Source organism: Meles meles, chromosome 8 (assembly GCF_922984935.1).
Source record: "Meles meles chromosome 8, mMelMel3.1 paternal haplotype, whole genome shotgun sequence".
NCBI classification, from domain to species: Eukaryota; Metazoa; Chordata; class Mammalia; order Carnivora; family Mustelidae; genus Meles; species Meles meles.
In genome coordinates, this window is record NC_060073.1 from 99,223,739 (window position 1) to 99,240,217 (window position 16,479).

The 16,479-nt window shown below is 57.1% G+C and overlaps 1 protein-coding gene and 1 long non-coding RNA gene across 2 annotated transcripts; one reads left to right on the top strand and one right to left on the bottom strand.

Annotated features, from left to right (window-relative positions):
• Nucleotides 1-396: 396 nt before the first annotated feature.
• ROBO3 (roundabout guidance receptor 3) lies at nt 397-15,956 on the bottom strand. The gene is made up of 28 exons (XM_046016051.1): nt 15,797-15,956; nt 12,337-12,663; nt 11,879-12,036; nt 11,238-11,358; nt 11,003-11,141; nt 10,594-10,721; nt 10,197-10,321; nt 8,845-9,016; nt 8,319-8,527; nt 8,025-8,106; nt 7,564-7,729; nt 7,145-7,311; nt 6,523-6,644; nt 6,105-6,330; nt 5,768-5,889; nt 5,352-5,523; nt 5,017-5,202; nt 4,200-4,223; nt 4,077-4,119; nt 3,756-3,895; nt 3,245-3,439; nt 2,951-3,089; nt 2,568-2,780; nt 2,033-2,184; nt 1,787-1,894; nt 1,412-1,579; nt 732-910; nt 397-420 (listed from the first exon to the last, which is right to left on the bottom strand). The coding sequence occupies exons 1-28, from the start codon at nt 15,954-15,956 to the stop codon at nt 409-411; spliced, it is 4,155 nt and encodes a 1,384-aa protein (XP_045872007.1). The 3' UTR covers nt 397-408.
• On the top strand, nt 6,456-9,526 carry LOC123948888. Its single transcript, XR_006819994.1, has 3 exons — nt 6,456-6,921; nt 8,864-8,939; nt 9,413-9,526. It is a non-coding gene; the product is annotated as an uncharacterized LOC123948888 (long non-coding RNA).
• Nucleotides 15,957-16,479: the final 523 nt, after the last annotated feature.

The following is a 16,479-nucleotide window of genomic DNA, read 5'->3' on the forward strand; positions in this document are numbered from 1 at the left end:
GTCTGAAGGCGGGACAGTTTCTCACTGTTGGTCATTTGGAAAGTCCCTTTAACTGGGCCTCAGTGGGCTTCAGCTCCTTCAGGAGGCAACACAGGCCCCTGTCCTTACCTTGGGCTTTTGTGGAAGTTCCAAAGGAAATGGAAGCTACTCTGTGCCTTGATCTACACCCTCTCGCAGCCCCTTTCTTCCCCATGTCCTGCGCGAAACCAGACAAGCAGGGTCCAGGGCTCCGATCAGACTGTTTTTATTGTCACTTTTACAAATGAGGTTCAGGTTGAGATAGAAAGGGAAGACCTGGCTCTCTAGCTTCTAAGCATCATTGCTGGGAGGGAAGAGACCCCCCTGCTCCTCTCTGCTCACCCCCATTTACCAGGGGGAGGGGCTCTCATGCGAGGCTCTCCTTGAGGGTCATCTGGGTTCCTAGAGAGAGAAAGAGGCTGGTTCGCAAGGCCCTCAGCTGGGACAAGCAGGCTGTGGGAGGGGTTGGGCCTCCTCTCTTCCTCAATCCTTCTCCTGAACCCACTCTCCTCTGTGGAGCCCAGGCTCTTCTCCGTATGACCTTGTCTTCACCCTTTGTCACCTGTTCTCCAGGATCCTTCCCCCTTCAGTCACTGGGTCCCCTCCTTTTGACACTAGCTCAGAAAGCCTTTCTCTCTCTTCCTATTTTCAGTCACCCCTGGCTCACCCTACCTTGCCTTCTACTCTCATCGCTTGCACACCCCAGCCCTCACCGCTCCACGTTTCTGTCCCGGCCTTTGGCTCCGGCTCCGGCTCCGGCTCCGGCCAGGGCCCCGGGAGCCTCGAGAGCTGCTCGAGCCTCTGGAAGAGTTACTGCCCGCAGTGGAACAGGTGCTGGGGGCCTGGCCCCGGGACAGGAAGCCCGGTCGGCTGTAGTGGAGCCAGGCTTCTTCTGCACACAAGAGAGAACGGCAACCAGGTCCAGGCAGAGAACAGAATGTCCCTGTTTGCCCACTGGGCCACCTTGGCCTCAATCCCCACTCTGAGAATTGCTGACGGCCGGCACGGGGCTCAGGCCATCCTGGGGGCCGAAGAGAAACAGGATGACCAGCACGTGGCCTTGACATAACGCATGCTCAGAAACCCATCAGGAACTCCCAGACAGAAAGAGCCTTGGGGAAGGACACAGAACACCCAGCCCCACTCTTCCTTCATCTGGGCTGCAGTCCTGGGAAGTTATACAACTGGGGAACTTCAGGGGATTTTTCCTCAGAGAGACCTACAGGGACAAATGTAGGTTTGGACCAAATGCTTGAACCCAAAGGAAGGTGAGGGGTGAGATGGGTTGAAAATTTCAGAGCCCTTCGATGGCAGGGTCTATACTACACAGTTAGCCTCCAGGGCCCCCTTCTGGTGTAGCAGTGACCCTCTGGCCTGCCCTGGCCCTCCTTACCATCCAGGTGGGGACCCCGCTGGGCCCCCGGTGGCCCAGCCTGCACCATTCTCCTCTCCCCACTGCGCTCCCGCTCCCATTCCAAGGAGGACATGCTGCCCGCTGCTCTCAGCCCTAAGGCCCAGCTGGTCTCTTCCTCTGGTGGTGGCAAGGGTGGTGGGGGCAAGTCTGGGGAGAGACCGGCTTTCAGCAGATTCCCCGCCTCTCCTGACACCGATCTTTCTCCCACTCCTGCTCCCTGGCTCCAGGAGGCTGCGACTGAACAGCCCAAGATTTAGGTTCACCTGCTCCCTCCTCCAGCCCCCAGAGCTCACCCTTGGTTTCCTGCCTAGTCCCCCTACTGTCACCACCTGTCATGGCCCATGGCACCCTCACCGCCAGGACTGTGCTCCCGACGGTAGGGAACAGCCTTGGTTTTCCGGATTCGGGCACGGGGCCCCTGAAGTGGAGGAGTCATCTCCCCAGGCACCTGCCGGGTTCTCCCTGTAGCATCACAGACAGGGAGAAGAGCAGGTACGAGACAGAATCAGGAAAGGGGCTTGAGGGTGAAGAGGAAACAAGCTGCGGGGGGGGGGGGGGGTTGTGGAAGGTAGGGGCAGACGGATCATTCTGCAGACTCACCCGGGGCACTGCTGGCTGTACTGGGGACAGGGCTGGGGCTGAGGTGATGGGAGACTGTGGTGCCAGCACCCAGGCCAAGAGGCCTCCCTTCGTGGCTACTCAGAGTGGGCTGGGATACACTGAGAGGGGAGCTTGGCCCAAGGGGCACCCTCCTGCAATGACATGAGGCTTCAGCATTTGTTCACTCAAGAAATTCTAAGTGGCTACTAGGTGCCAGGCACTGTGTTAGATACTCCAATGAATAAGGCAGAGGCTGTCCCCCACAGGGCTCGCAAGCCAGGGAAGTATGAGGGGAGCCATGTTTTTGAAATGCCCCAAGAAGCTTGCCGAGCCACTCCAATGGAGAAACAGTCTGAAGGGAGTGAGAGACCTTGTCAGCCATCAAGTTCCTTCCTGAATCACATTTCCACTCTGACGCGGTCATGAGACCTCTGTATCCCAGATCCATCCATCCATCCATCCATCCATCCAATCATCCACAGAATAGATATGTACCCAGGGCCTATAGGGTGCAAGGCACTATATACCTCCCTACCTGGGCATCTGGTGGAGATGGGGAATGTCAGTGGGAGGCTGGGGAGGGTCAGGAGGTGAGGGGGTAAGAGTGGCTGTGGACTGCTGTCCATAGGAAGATGTGGGAGAGGGGGCTTCCTCTTGGGATGGAGGCACCAAGCACACTCCACTGGAGCTGGGCTCTGCTGCATGGCTCCGCTCAGGCATTGGTGGGCACCACTCTTCAGGCTCTGAGCTGGGGGCAAAGAGGAAGGAGAGTAGCGATGACTGTGTAGCTTCCACACCTTCTACTTGGCCTTCTGGTTGCCCTCTCCCCTCCTCTCCTAGCACCTCTTCCCTCCCCCTGCAGGGGGCCCTTGGCTGGTCCCATCTGTCTAGGGCATCTGCAACAGGGCACAGCCTTACCCGCCCTCCAGCTCCTCCTCAGGCCCCTCTAGGCAGCTTAGTTCAGAGGAAGGGGGAGGTGGTGGCAGGGCTTCTGGCCAGCTGAGAGAGGGCATCTGCACAGGTTTTCCCAGAAGCTTTACTTTGCCTCCCCTGGCTCCTGAGAAGGGTAAGATGGGGACAAACCGAGATAAGAGGCAGATGAGAAATGTCAGAAGAAAGTGCTGGGCTGGGGTCCAGAGGGGAAGGGTAGGGACATTCCCTGGGAATGCTCTGCTCAGAGCTAAAATGGGGGTGTTAGGGACTAAGTCATACCACTGTCCCCCTGGATCCATTCAGGAGGAGCATACTGGCTCCAGGTGCCTGGATCCCCTGAGGGATTTGGGGGGAAACCCCCATGGAAGGTCTGCATCTCCTCCCCAGGTGGCTCAATGGTGCTGTAGACAGGACCCTCGGTAGCGGGGGCAGTGCCCCGGGCTGTCTGAGCCAGGTACAGGGAGATCCCTGCTTCTGAGGAGGAGAAAGAGGGAGGCCAGGGGGGTAGGCAAGGGACAGGGTGCAGAGACAGAGAAATAGCGACAACAGGAGAATGGAGGGCAAAAGGAGATCCCGCTGGATCAACTTCTTCCCCCACCCAAACCTTACCTCCCAAACCAGGGTAAAGCTTAGGCATGAGAGAAGTTCCCCCAACTCATATCCTCCCCAAGGACTGACCAACTTCAGGAAGACTGGCAATCCTCGGCTCCCTTCTGTGTGCCCCAGGAGGTGGAGAGGAGAGAAGGGTGTTGGGGGCCAGGTGCGCCACTGAGGGAATTAAACTCCTCACCATTGTAATATCTGTCGTCTGGGTCAGGATTGCTGGGGCAGCAGCTCCCCCTGGGCTCCTGGGCTGAGGGGCTTCGAGATGGGTGGGGCCACGAGTCTGCTAGCCAAGGGTAGGGGGCGGGGCCAAGGCCCATGGGTGGCCTGAGGGAAAGCACGTGAACGCTGGGGACCCAGAGCCTGAACAGGCTAGCGAATTTAAGAGTAATCAGGAATTGTAGGGCAGTCATGGTGAATTTGAGGGTGGCAGGGAGGCCTGAGGAGGAAGGAGAATGGTCGCTTGATGGAGGGGGATTATCCTTGGAAGATGGATTACAAGGATTACCTGGAACTGGCTCCAGAGAGGCCCTCTGAGTGTGGGAAGGACACTGGGAAGATGAGGGGGAGACTGAGTGAGAGAAGGGCCCATACTTGGGGTGTGAACCCCACTGGAGCAGAGATAGCTTACCTGCAGGTGTGTAGGCAAAGGAGGCTTCCAAAAAGGAATCCATGGGAGAAAGAAGAGGGTAAATGGAGAAAGGGTCAGAAATACCCACATTCTTGTCCCATTCTTGGCCACGGTCCCAATTCCTTCACTCAGCCTGTATCCCTGGACCAATTTCATCATAATTTCTAGGAGTGGGACTCAAGCATCAGTATTTTTCTAAAAAGTTTCCCAAGTGATTCCCATGTGTAGCCAAGGTTGGGAACCCCTGATAGAAGAGACCTCAGAATCTCTCCAGACACGCCCCTTACCAGGGAGTAGCAGAAATCCAGTCGGCTCTTTTCATCGGGCCCCGCCTTTCCACCCAGACACCGCCTTTCCAGCCAGACCCCGCCTCACGTTTTAATACTCGGCCCCTGGCCACGCCCCCTCCCGCTAGGCCCCGCCCCTCTGGGAAGAGCTCCCCGCCCCCTCCAGAATTGCCCCTTCTATACTGAGACTGATTGCAAAGCCCGCTCTCCTCTCGAGTCATTTTAGGGAATATTTTATCCCTCTCCCAGACTCAGGTCCCACCCCTTCTAGGTCCTGCCACTTCCCCCAAGTCCCGTCCACTCCCTGCACGACGGTGCTCTCTGCGCGTCCCTCTCGAGGGAGCCACCCCTCCCTCTGACCCCGCCCCCACTCCCCGAGCCGCGAACTCCTCCCGTCCCGCTCTCGGGCGGGCTCGCCTCCCTCCCTGAGGGGCGGGATGTCTAGGCCCCGCCCTTTCCAGGCCCCCCCTTTCCGTCCCACACCTCCCAAGTGAGCCCCTCGCCTGCACCGCCCCCCAGGCGCCGCTCACCCGTGTAGTGACTGAGCTCCTTGCGCTGCCTCCGGCGCCGGTAAAGAACGGCGCAGAGCCCGAGCAGCAGCGCCCCGCAGGCGGCGCCGCTGCCCGCGAGGAAGGCAGGCTCCCGCAGCACCCTCGCCAGCCGCTCCGCCAGCCCCGGGCCCACCTCCAGCCCAGGCTCCGATTCCGGCGGGGAAGCTGTGGAGGTCAGAGAGGTGAGGGGACCAGGAGCCTGGAAACCCGGCAGCGAGGAAGGGGGGCCATCCCTGACCCCATAGGCCCAGCTACGCCAGGACCCCCTACTCCAATGCCCCAGCCAGGAGCGCCCACCCCTTCTCCGGACTCACGCAGCTGCACCGACACCGGGACACTGGCCACGCCCACGCCAGCGCCGGTGACCGCCGCGACCTGGATCCGGTAGAAAAGACCGGGCAGCAGTCCCCGGAGCACCGCGGAACGTGCCCAGCCTGCTGCGGACCGGTTGAGGTGGAATCGGCTCTCATTGCCCAGGCACCAGATCTGGGGAGGCCGAGGCCCGGGTTTAGAGTCTGGAAAGGGATCCTGGCCTCGCGTGGAAACTCGAAACTCTAAATAGTAGAGGGGTCTAGCCGGGCATCATTCAACCTGGAGGGAACACTTTGAAACCTCTCTCTTCTTCCCCAACCACATCTCCAGCCCCAAAGTCTAGGTTCCCTCCTCCCTAATCCTAGCCCCTAGCTTCTCCCTCACCCTCCCCTCCCCAGTCCCTTCCAAAACCCTGTACCTGGTATTCCTTGATGACCCCATTTTGCTGGGAAGGGAGTGGAGGTTCCCAGGACACCGTGACACTGCTGTTGCCTTCACCCCCCAAGGCCACTGTTACTCCCTGAGGGGGACCACTGGGGGCTGTGCCCACCGTGGAGTATGGTGAGAAAGACAGTCATTGCCAGCCTCGCCTCCCGCCCCAACCTTCCCACTCCCAGGTATCACCTTGGGAACTGAAATATCAGGTTTCCTTTCTTCCCAGGAGCTCCCCTTGCTCTTCCCCTGCAAACTTCTATCCTTCCCCACCCCCGTTTTCCTGTTGTCCACTCATCCCCTCTGTGCACCAGCTCCCTTACCTTCCTCAGGAATGCTCCCGGTCACAACAGGACTTTCAGTCCCCAGCCCCTCCTGGCCTTGTGCTTGCACCTTGATCTGAATTTGGGTCCCTGGTGGGAGTCCTCTCAGCACAGTACTTTGCTGGGTTGGGGACTGTAGGTCCAGTACAGTCCAGCTTCCCCCATCAGGACCTGCTACCCTCCAAGACACCCGGAAACCTTGCACCAACTGGACTGGACCATCTACCTGTAGGAGACAGGACAAAGCACATCAGAAGGAGAAACAGGGACCACACAAGTCCTCAGGGTCCTGCCCCTCCTCCACTCACCCTGTCTTCCCCAGCCACTCACCTCCCACCCTTCCCAGACCCATTCTTGGAGGTCCCTATGGCCCCCATGCTCATCCCTCCCCTTAACCTCATCCCTATGCCACACTCACAGTCCAGGACACCTGCAAGGTCCGGGGCCCAAGGACTATGGGCTCCTGCGTGCGCACAGCCACTTCAGCCAGCCCCCGCTGTCCTCTCCATGGGTCCTCCACAGGCCTGGATGGGTTGCTGTCTAGTGACCAAAGAGCCCACTCAGCAGGGGCCAGCAGGGACAGGGAGTGAGACTGAAAGTGTCCTTGTATCCTACCTTGCGCTACCCCCACAGACTGGACTACTTAGCACCCCAGAGCACACCCCAGGATCAGGAGGGGGCTGGTCAGGGGAAGAGCTTCTGGAGGTGCGCCTGGGTGTCCAGCTACTAGCAACGTACTTTCTGCACTTTAGAGACATCCGTTCCTCACCTCCAGCATGAAGATGAACCTGCCAAGGTCCCTTCTAGTCCTAATAAGGTACAGTATCTGTGGGTAAAAGGCTGCCAAGACAACTGAATTTCCCCCTCTCCCCTCTTCTCTTGTTCCCTCCACGAGAGGGAGGCGTGACCTATTCCAGGCTGGGCTACCAGGAGAGCCCTGGCACAGCAGAGAAGAGCTGCCATGCTGCCATAGTTTGGGGGGAGGGGTGATCTGCAGTTTCGTGTCATATCCCCGAGCCCGGGACTCTGACCTTACTCACCCTGGGTGCGCACAGGCTCAGAGACGGGGCTGGGCTCACTGAGGCCCCAGGCTCCCACAGCGCGCACCAGGAACAGATAGATGGTGTTGGACTGCAGACCACCGACCGTGTGTGTCTCCAGTTGCACGCCATCGGCCACTGTCCGCCATGTGTTGCCAGCTGCTTGGCTGCAACCGGGATGGGGTGACAGAGTTGCCTGAGCCAGGGACTCCCAACCCGTCTACTCCCTCTCATCCGTTCTCTATGGCCCCCTCCTATCTCCTCACCTTGCGGGGGGGGGGGGGGGACTGGCAAAACTCTTCCCACCATAGCCAAGACCATAAGGACATAAGCCAAGCTTTCCCCCCACCATAAGCTAAGCCAAGGACGTAAGATTCCCTTCTGACTTTTCAGGTTTGCATGTAAAACTTTCTCCATACCTGAAGGCCTCTATCACATAAGAGGTGACTGCGGCCCCCGCCTGTGGGTTGGGCTCCCAGGTCAGGGTAATGCTGTTCTTGGTGATCTCAGTGACCACTGGCTGAGAGGGAGGCCCCGGAGGGGTACTGGGTTCGGTAGGGGGCTCTGGCGATACTCCCCAATCTTCTGCAGTGAGGAGATCGTCTTTAAGTAGGAGGATGGGAAAAGGATGCCCCCGCCATGTAACCTGCCCCCTTCGCAGAGAAGCTGGGGAGTGACAGCGGCGGCAGTGGAGAAGGGAAAGGAGTGAACTAAACCCTACTCACATCCGCCTCCCAAGGGCACCACTCCTCCTCCCCACCACCGTGGCCATGGTATTTGGAAGCTTAAGCAGTGCTGGGGCCTGGGGAGGTACTGACTACTTTCCAAGCAGGTTTGGATGAAGGTGCAGGCAAAGTAAGGGGCCAGAGGCAAAACTCACCCCGCCTCCTAAGCCAGCTACTCCACGTGGCCTCCCCGGTGAAACTCCTGGCCACACAGCTGTAGAAACCCATGTCCGTCTCCTGCGGGAGAGAGTAGAGAACTGGCAAACTGGAGATGGAGCACGGTAGGGTGAAGGGGGTTGAGAAGCCTGGGAAGGCGTGATCCACTTTCCATGGCCTCAGAGAGCAGAGGAGTAAAGAAGGTGGGAGTCCGGGCAGGTACTTACAAGAGGTGGGCACGTGGACCGTGTAGCCATGCTCAGTTACTCAGGTCCCGGGGGGATGAGACTCACCTGCACGTTGGCGATGTACAGGGTACCGTTGGCCATGAGGTTGAGCTGGAGGTCATCCCCCTGCAGCCACTGCCCATCCTTCTTCCACTGGACACTAGGTTGAGGGTTCCCAGTCACTCTGCATGGCAGCCACACAGAGGAGCCAAGTGCCAGCGTCTGATTGGCTGGTCCCTGGAGGATGATGGGAGGCAGCCCATCCAAGGAGGAGGCTGAGAGAGGAAGAACTTGGGCACCTCAGGAGAGGATCCCGGGTTCAGGCCACCAGCCCCTTGTCTTCCTTCTCTGTTCCTTCTCTCCTCCTCCCACCAGAGATCCGAGGGGCTTCGATAACCATCTGGAGTCTCTGCCTGGGACCAGCCACCTATCAGTGGCTGCTGTAGTGGATTTCCAAACGTCAAGGTCATGTCTCAGGAACGCGCCCCTCCCCTTGCAGACATATTATATAGAATTCAAGAAAAACAGATTATCTTGAAGCCATTATTTCCTTCTAGGCCATGGGTCCAGGCCTATCTCCATGAGCACCTACCTCTTTTTACCTCCAATAGGGCCTTGGCCAGGACGCTGCCGGCCACACTAACAGCCTGACACACGTAGTAACCAGCATCCCCGCTCTGCACAGAGGTAATGTTGAGCTGGCCGCTGGGAGACACTGAGAAGCGCCCCTTGGGTTGAAGTGGCTGACTGGGGAAAAGCAGAACCTGGGGACAGAGCGAGGAACCAGGGTAGGGAATGAGAAGGCAGCTGACAGAGAGAAAGATCCCTATTCCATCGCCCCCAGAATTCAGAGAATTCCTAAGGTTCTAGCTCCTACCCTGTCACCACCAGCCAGTTATATGACCTTGGGCCAACTAATTAGATCTACTCACAAAAATGTGGAAATTCTATTAGATGATTTTGGGGTGCACTTCCCAGCTTTGTGACTTACTTGTTGGGAAACTTTGAGCAAGCTCTTTAACCTTCCTGAGCCCAGATTTCCCCAAATTTGGCTCTTAGGGGATAGTTACAAGGGTTAAATGAGTAATTGTAAAAAATCTTTTAAAACATTATGTGATAAAGGTTTAATGTTTTCCCCTTTCTGGTTCTGTGTTACGTAGATACATGGAAGGTTGAGAAAGAGGTTTGTGTCACAGGTAAATGGCACCCTGCTGACCCCCTGATGGATACCGACTCCCACCCTCTACCACCATCAGCATTTTCACTCATTGAAGAATCTAATTAAAATACAGCAATCCCAGATGCTGGAGAAGATGTTGGAAAATTGTGGTGTGGATTTGGAATGAGGTAGTGGGAGAACTGGTTGTCCGTTTGGGTGGGATTAGTCAGACTTATTTGATTATACTGACCCTGTTTCCCAGTACCAAAATTCCCTTCCCCTAGCCTTCCGTACTCATGTTGTAACTTCAGTGAATATTCATTCCGCTTGTGTATTGAGGAATTTGTTTGCGCAGGGGGGTGACTGTGAGCTCCCCTGGGGGAAGTCCCTTGGAAGTAGATGAGTCCTGCTGTGCCTTGAGCAGCTTTGTTAGAGTAAATACTTTTCAGAGCAGTTTATTAAAGCCCAGGCCCCAGGTATGGGCTGGATTTTCTACATCTTCAGGACAGTCTTGCTTAAAATAGAAGGATTCTCCAGGGAATTACCGTACAGGACTGCTTCCTCCCACCTAAACATATTAACATCATTTCTTTTTAAAGTGTTCAATATGCTTCAGGCCTTTTATATTCATTATCTTATTTAAGCCTCCCAAATAATTTGCAAGGGTTTCTGGGAGGACCAAAGGTAAAACAGGGCCTCCAGGAGACGTCTGCAGAATGTAAAAGGAGGGGGGCTAAGACCCAGAAGAGAAGCTTATGGGAAGGCCCACAGATCTGGCCACCTACTTGACTTCCCTCCTTTTGCCAGAAGATGGCAGGTGGGGGGTTTCCTTTGGTCTCACACTGGAAAGCCACGCTCTCACCAGGAGCTGCCATCTGGTCCTGGGGCTGGGTCACCAGCTGGGGCGGGACTGGGAAGGGGGAGGGGATAAAGGAACAGGGAGTCAGGGCATTCAGAAGGGAGACTGAGGGAACAGGAGAGGGAAGTCCAAGCTTGGCTTAAGTGGGAGCCGATACCCATCCCTTGTTCAAGCTGGCTCAGCTTTCTCCTCCTTTCTCGCCTCCAAGTCTCAAGTGGCCCACCCATCTCTCCCACTCGGCCATTTCTCCCTCATTCTCCTCTTTACCCCCTCCACGTCCCGCATCTCATCCCTGCCTCTGGCAGTCCTAGGTGGGCCCTTACCGTGAACAGTGAGGGAGCCAGATGCTTCGGCGCGGCCCACGCTGTTCTCAGCCACACAGGTGTAGGTCCCCTCATCATCAGCACTCACACGCCCGATCCAAAGGCTGTGGTCACTCCGGATCTCATACCTGCTCCACTCCCCACCCCCAGGCTGGGTTGGCCAGAGCTACAGACCCCTTTTCTCTCCCCCAGGACAGACACCACAATTGGGGTACATAAAGACAAGGTAGGCCTCAACAGGGACCCATCAAATGAGATGGGGACCAGATAGGGCAGGGGCCACGGTCTCCAGGAGACAGGTTTCTGTGTGTCCTCAGGTGAGATGGTGTCTGCCTTCCAGTTTGCTAGGGCAGGGTATGCTCTTGAGCTGGTTGGGTCTCCTTACAGGCAGGAGGAGAGGGATTCTCACCTGCCTGTGGGCAGTTCCCCATCCTCCTTGCGCCAGTGTAGACGGGGTGGGGGGTCCCCCTGCACCTCGCACGGGAAATCCACGGGGGCGTCTGCCAGGACCACCTGATTCACTGGTCTACGCAGGAACGAGGGTCGCTCTATGGAGTGGGAGTGAGTGAATCGCCGGGGGGTCTGCAGGGCTTCTTATGACCCAGGCTGCACACCCCTGTGACCCGCAAACTCCCTGTGCCTACCCAGTACCACAAGTTCAGCGGCCCCACTCTCCCGTTCTCCGGCCATGTTGGAGGCCACACAAACATACAGCCCTGCGTCACTCTTGAGTGTATGTGACATCATCAGCTTCCCTCCACGGATCTGCAGAGTAATAATGGTAACTTTGGTCTTTGGTAGCCATCAAAGCAAATTTATTTATTTATTTCATCCTCCCAGTAAGCCAATGAAGACCAGCAAAATTGACCCACATATCAGATAAGGAATCCTTAAGTGATCTGCTCAAGGTTGTGGGGGAGGGGCTCTCAGGTCTATGTTTGTTCCCAGGGCCCAACCTACCTTCCACAAGTTCCTGGGGCCTCTTGCTCCCCACCTATTTTATTCCAAGTTCTTCCTATCCATCCTTAACTTATCCCTCACTTACTAGCTGACTCTCAGCCTCTCATCCGCTAATGCCAGGGCCTTAAATCTCCTTAACTCTTATCATACCCAAGACATTACCCCTTGGCCCTCCAAAACCCTTAGATTCACTCTTTGCTCTTTTGGGACTTGCCGGCCCCTTACTCTGTGGCCCCGCCCGCCAAGACGACCTTGGCCGGGGGCCCTGGCCCTCCCCCACCCCTCCCCATCAGATCTGTAGCCATGGCACCACGCCTCGCCTCACCGTGATCCTCCCCTCCTCCTCCTTGAGTCTTGCACTGTCCTTCTTCCAGGACACGGAAGGCTCTGGGTGGCCACGGGGGGGCACACATTCCATTACCGCCGGCTCCCCCACTGCCACCTCCACGTTTCCAGGAGACTGCCGGAAATCATCACGGAGGACTGTAGAGAGAGAGACAGGGACAGAGACAGAGAGAGAATGAGAACGAATGACCAGGGGAGTACATGAACAACTGGGTCAGGACACAAGGGAAGTGTTTTGGGGAGGGGTGTATCACCACAGGCCCAAACTCTTCCCCAGGTGCAAAAATACTCTGGCCAGCGGGTGGACGTTAGACACCTAGGGTCACCGTCCCAAAAGAAGATGCTGAAGGAGCTGAGATTGGGGCTAGTTCCTGATCGGATTGCCTGGGGCCTTCCCGTGTCTGGTGGGAAGCAACCAGAAGACAGTGCGACTCTCACCTGCCACTTCCAGCGAGGCATTTCTACTGGCCGCTGCCCCCAGGTAGTTGCGTGCCACACAAGTGTAGACACCCTCGTCGGGGCGCGCGCGGCGTCCGTGCACGATGCGCGGGAAGAAGAGGGCGCCGCTGGGCAGCAGCAGGCGGTGCGCGCGCGGATCCTCGCGCGCAGTGGCCACTCGCGCCCCATTCTTGTACCACTCGATGTTGGGCCGGGGCCGGCCCTCGGCGCGGCAGGGCAGCGTGGCCGGCTCGCCTCGGGAGACTAACAGATCTGGCGGCTGCTCCACGATGCGCGGCATCGCGTCCTCTGGCTCGACTCTTGACGCTGAGGGCAGGGGGGTTGGCACAGCATTTCGACCGGGAAATTAGGGAGAGGTTCCAGAGAGAAAGACAACCTTATCTGCCCCCACCCCAGGTCCCCCTTTCTTCTGAAGGGGTCCTCTGGGCAGATGGGTACCTCCACGTTCTTGGGCTGGAAAGGATATGCCTACAGATAGGCAGATCAGTAGAAGAAGCAGTACACAAACTCCTAGGCTGGCTTTCTAGGCTGCCTAAAGACACCAGCCTTCTCTCTCAAGGTTAAGTGGAGAGTGACTGGGCCTTGTCTGGGCAAGTAGACCACTCCTCTAGTCCAGGGGTAGTCAGTCTCCCACACCGACTGGTTCGCAGATTGTCCTCACTCCTTGAAGCAGGGCACCAGAGCCAACACCTGGTCCTTGGCCTCCACATGGTGGTGGGCCAGCCTGGGGTCTCTTAGGAAAGGTGAGAAGAGAGTGAGTGATCTGACTAGAGTCTGGGACTAGGAGAGTTTCTTAACCCGGAGTCCGTGAATGGACAGAGAGCGCTTCTTTGTCTTTTTTTGTTTATTTATCTATTTTATTAAGTAAACTCTATGTTCAACGTTGGACTCGAACTCATGACTCAGAGATCAAGAGTCGCAGGCTCTGCCGACTGAGCCAGCCAGGTACCCCTCTTACTGACTCCCAGAGGAGAGTCATGGTTGGAGAAACCCGTAAAGTCCCAGGAACTGAATGAAAATAGTAGCAAAATGCGAATAACGCTCCTTTTCTAACAGGTGCAGAGTTTTCAACAGATTCTTCTACAGGTTGATATAGCAGAGACTAGGAAGGGGACTCCTTTCCTGAATCACTAACTAGGAAGGGGACTCCATTCCTTCTTTTGTTCCATCGAATCGGTTCACCTGCCCGTTCTGCTCTTGGCTCTCACTTGGCCTGCAGACTCCTGTGGGCTTCATCTTCCGCAGTTGCTTTAGGATCCAGGATCCTCCAGCCCATTAGGCTCAGACACTCCCACCTCCTCACAAGTGGATTTGTAACCCGCGGCGGCCACTAGGCGCCGCTGCTGCCTCGCATAATTTGGCGTCCTCAAATAACCAGGACTACCCCCACTCCGGTTCTCCACCTTACCCTAAGCCTGCCGGCGCCACTCCCACTCTGTTCCAAAATCCCCCGGGACCTTGAGCTCCAGGCGTCGGTGTGGGGTTGGGTTTCATTGCCCCACCCCTACTCTTAGAAGTTTCTACGGAGACAAAGCTGGAAGGGGTTGCCCCATGCCCACATTGTCCAGCGACAGTTAAACTGGCTAGGACAAGATCAGTTTCCCTCCTACTTAGGGAAGGGAGTAATTTTCTCGATTTCCTTCCTTCCAAATGGAAATCTCTGTTTCTCAGCGGTCTCTTCTACAGCATCCCACCCCAGTCCCAGTTTAGGCAGAGTCCCATGCTGAGCCACGGTAGAGCAGCTAAGAGCTCAGGGATTGTCCTGGAACCAAGTAGGGCTGAGATCTCAGATTTGACACTTCCTAACTATACAGACTTGGCAAATTATGGAGCTTTTCTGAGTCTGTTTATTTTGAATATGGGAGTGGTAATAGGGTTGTCATAATACCATAATGAATGTAAGCGCTTGGGGGAAGGCTCAATAAATATGGTAATTCCCTGATTATTTAGGGGCTCTTCCTCCCTAGCCCACCGTACCTAATCAGATTCTATCAGGCCCTAATATTCATTTCTCCCCCATCGCATAACCTTAGAGTATAATGGAAATAGGTTTGTTATTGCTAAGCTTTATGCTGCTTTTGTGACCACTGGAGTACTTTTCATCTTCTCTGAATTTGTTTCCTCGGCTGCAAAATGTGGCCATCAATAACTCACCTACAGACCACCTTACATTTTCAAGTGTAAATGAGACAGTGCATGGTGACAACACTATTAGATAGACCGCTGGGAGTGCAGAGGTGTGTCTGCGCTGTCTGGGAGAAGGGCTCTGCCCCTAACCTCCTGGAAACCTGAAGGGGGGCCAGGAATTTGGAGAATTCCAGCTCACCTCCCACCTTCTTCAGCCCTGCTGCCTCGTACATACCACACCCTTCTGGTCGGCCCTTTCCCCCTAATTCCTGTAGACACAGCTGCAGGCGCCCTTTCCCTGGAATTTCTTCCCTGTCATTCCCCGTCTCAGGAGATGCTCGGATGGCAGCTAATGAATAGCTAATGATCATGCTAATGAAGCTCTGGGGCTCCTCCCTCAGCACCTGGAGTACCAACCACACAAACACATGCACATTGCCCATGTCTCCTTTTTCGTCGTCTTCGAGTTTCTAGGACCGTGCAGCCCCTAGATTGTAGTGGGTGGATGTCAAGGGATGGGGGGGAACCAGAGGGGAAATCCTGGGCAAAGGTGTCCAGGAAAGCGGGAATTTCCGACGCTGCCGGCAGGGGGCGCGATCGGGCGTCTTCCCCAGACTCCAAGCGGCCAACTCGGGCCGCTCCCCGCAGCGCTAGGGAAGCGCGCGCTGTCTCAGTCACTTATTAATCACCGTAATTAGCGGTAACGACCTCGCCGCCGGCACAGCCCGCCCGCCGCAGTCGTGCCGGGTGGGCCGGCTGTGAGTTCCACCTCTGAGCTGCAAACTTCTAAGTTTCCCTAAACCGCCCTCCGCTTTTGTCGCCCTCTGTAGCAAACACATCCAACATTTCAGCTTCCTCGCCCAAGTCCTAAGTGAGTTCCTGGAAAACTTTGGGGGCGCGAAGGAAAACCTGCTAGCTGGGTGGGTCACCGAGTAGCCCTGGCCAGCCGACGACCGCGTGCCCTCTTCTGCCCTCCCTGCCCTGGGTGCTGGCCTCTCTTAGCTCGGTATTGCCCATCACCAGCCACGGTTCTCCTCACTTGGGGTGGCCGCGGGGGTCGGTTGCGCAGACGGAGAGCAACGGACTTGACAGTCATCTCCTTCCAAACCCTGGATCTTCCGCCGATACCCCCATTCAGGGGCTCCAAGCCCCAAATTTCCCCTTGGTCCTCACCCCCGCCCCCGAGGAGGCGCGTGGGACGCCCCGCTTGGTCCCAGATCTTGAGACAGGGGCGCTTTGGCCTCCCCCTCCACGCCGCCTTCCCGTCTTACCCCATCCCTTGATCCGACGTCCCCACGGGGCAGGGTCTTACCATTGAAAGAAGGATCGCCGGGGGGCAGCAGGCTGTGGTTGAGCGCCGCCACCGAGGAGTTGAGGCCGAAGAGCAGGTCGCTGGAGTTGGAGACGTCCCCCGCCAGCGAGTCCGCGAACAAGTTCATCTGAAGCAGTGTTTTGAGCAGGTAGCGCAGCATGGCGCGACCCAACTGGGACCGGGGCGGGGGGCTCGGGGCCCAGCCCCTGGGTCTGAGACCCGCGGGCCGGGAGCCGTAAGCCCCTCCACAGCCTCTGCGCGCTGCCCCAGCCACGGTGCCGCTCTCCTGCCGGCGCGCCTGGGTACGGTGCGTGCCTCCGCGTGCCCTCCTCCTTCCCTCGTCCTTCTCTCCACCCCCCAGTGCCTCGGTCTCCCGGGAGCTGGGCAGGCGGAAAGCAGGTGCCACGCCGATCACGGCGTAATTAAGGGATTAATCCGCCTCCCTCCACCCTCCATCCCCACCCGGACCGCCACTAGCAGGGCCAGAGACTAGAGTCGTGTAGCGCGCGAGTTGAGTCCCCGCCCCGCGCCCCGCGTCCCGGGTCGGGGTTTTGGACACCGCAGCAGTTTCCCTCCTTTTTCAAAGCCGCGAAGATGAGGGATGAGGCTCCGTCTGACTCTGCCCTTCTGACTGACTTTAAAACAGGATTCCCAGCTCTCTTTTACCCGCCCTTAGGCTAAGA

Bases quoted from the DNA above. Each gene is read 5' to 3' on its own strand.
- ROBO3 (XM_046016051.1), bottom strand. From the start codon at position 15,956: ATGCTGCGCTACCTGCTCAAAACACTGCTTCAGATGAACTTGTTCGCG. The intron at 11,359-11,878 runs GTGAGGCGAGGC...ATTACTCTGCAG, and splicing joins AGGAGGAGGGGAGGATCACG to ATCCGTGGAGGGAAGCTGAT. The intron at 5,890-6,104 runs GTAAGGGAGCTG...CGGTGGGCACAG, and splicing joins CGGGAGCATTCCTGAGGAAG to CCCCCAGTGGTCCCCCTCAG.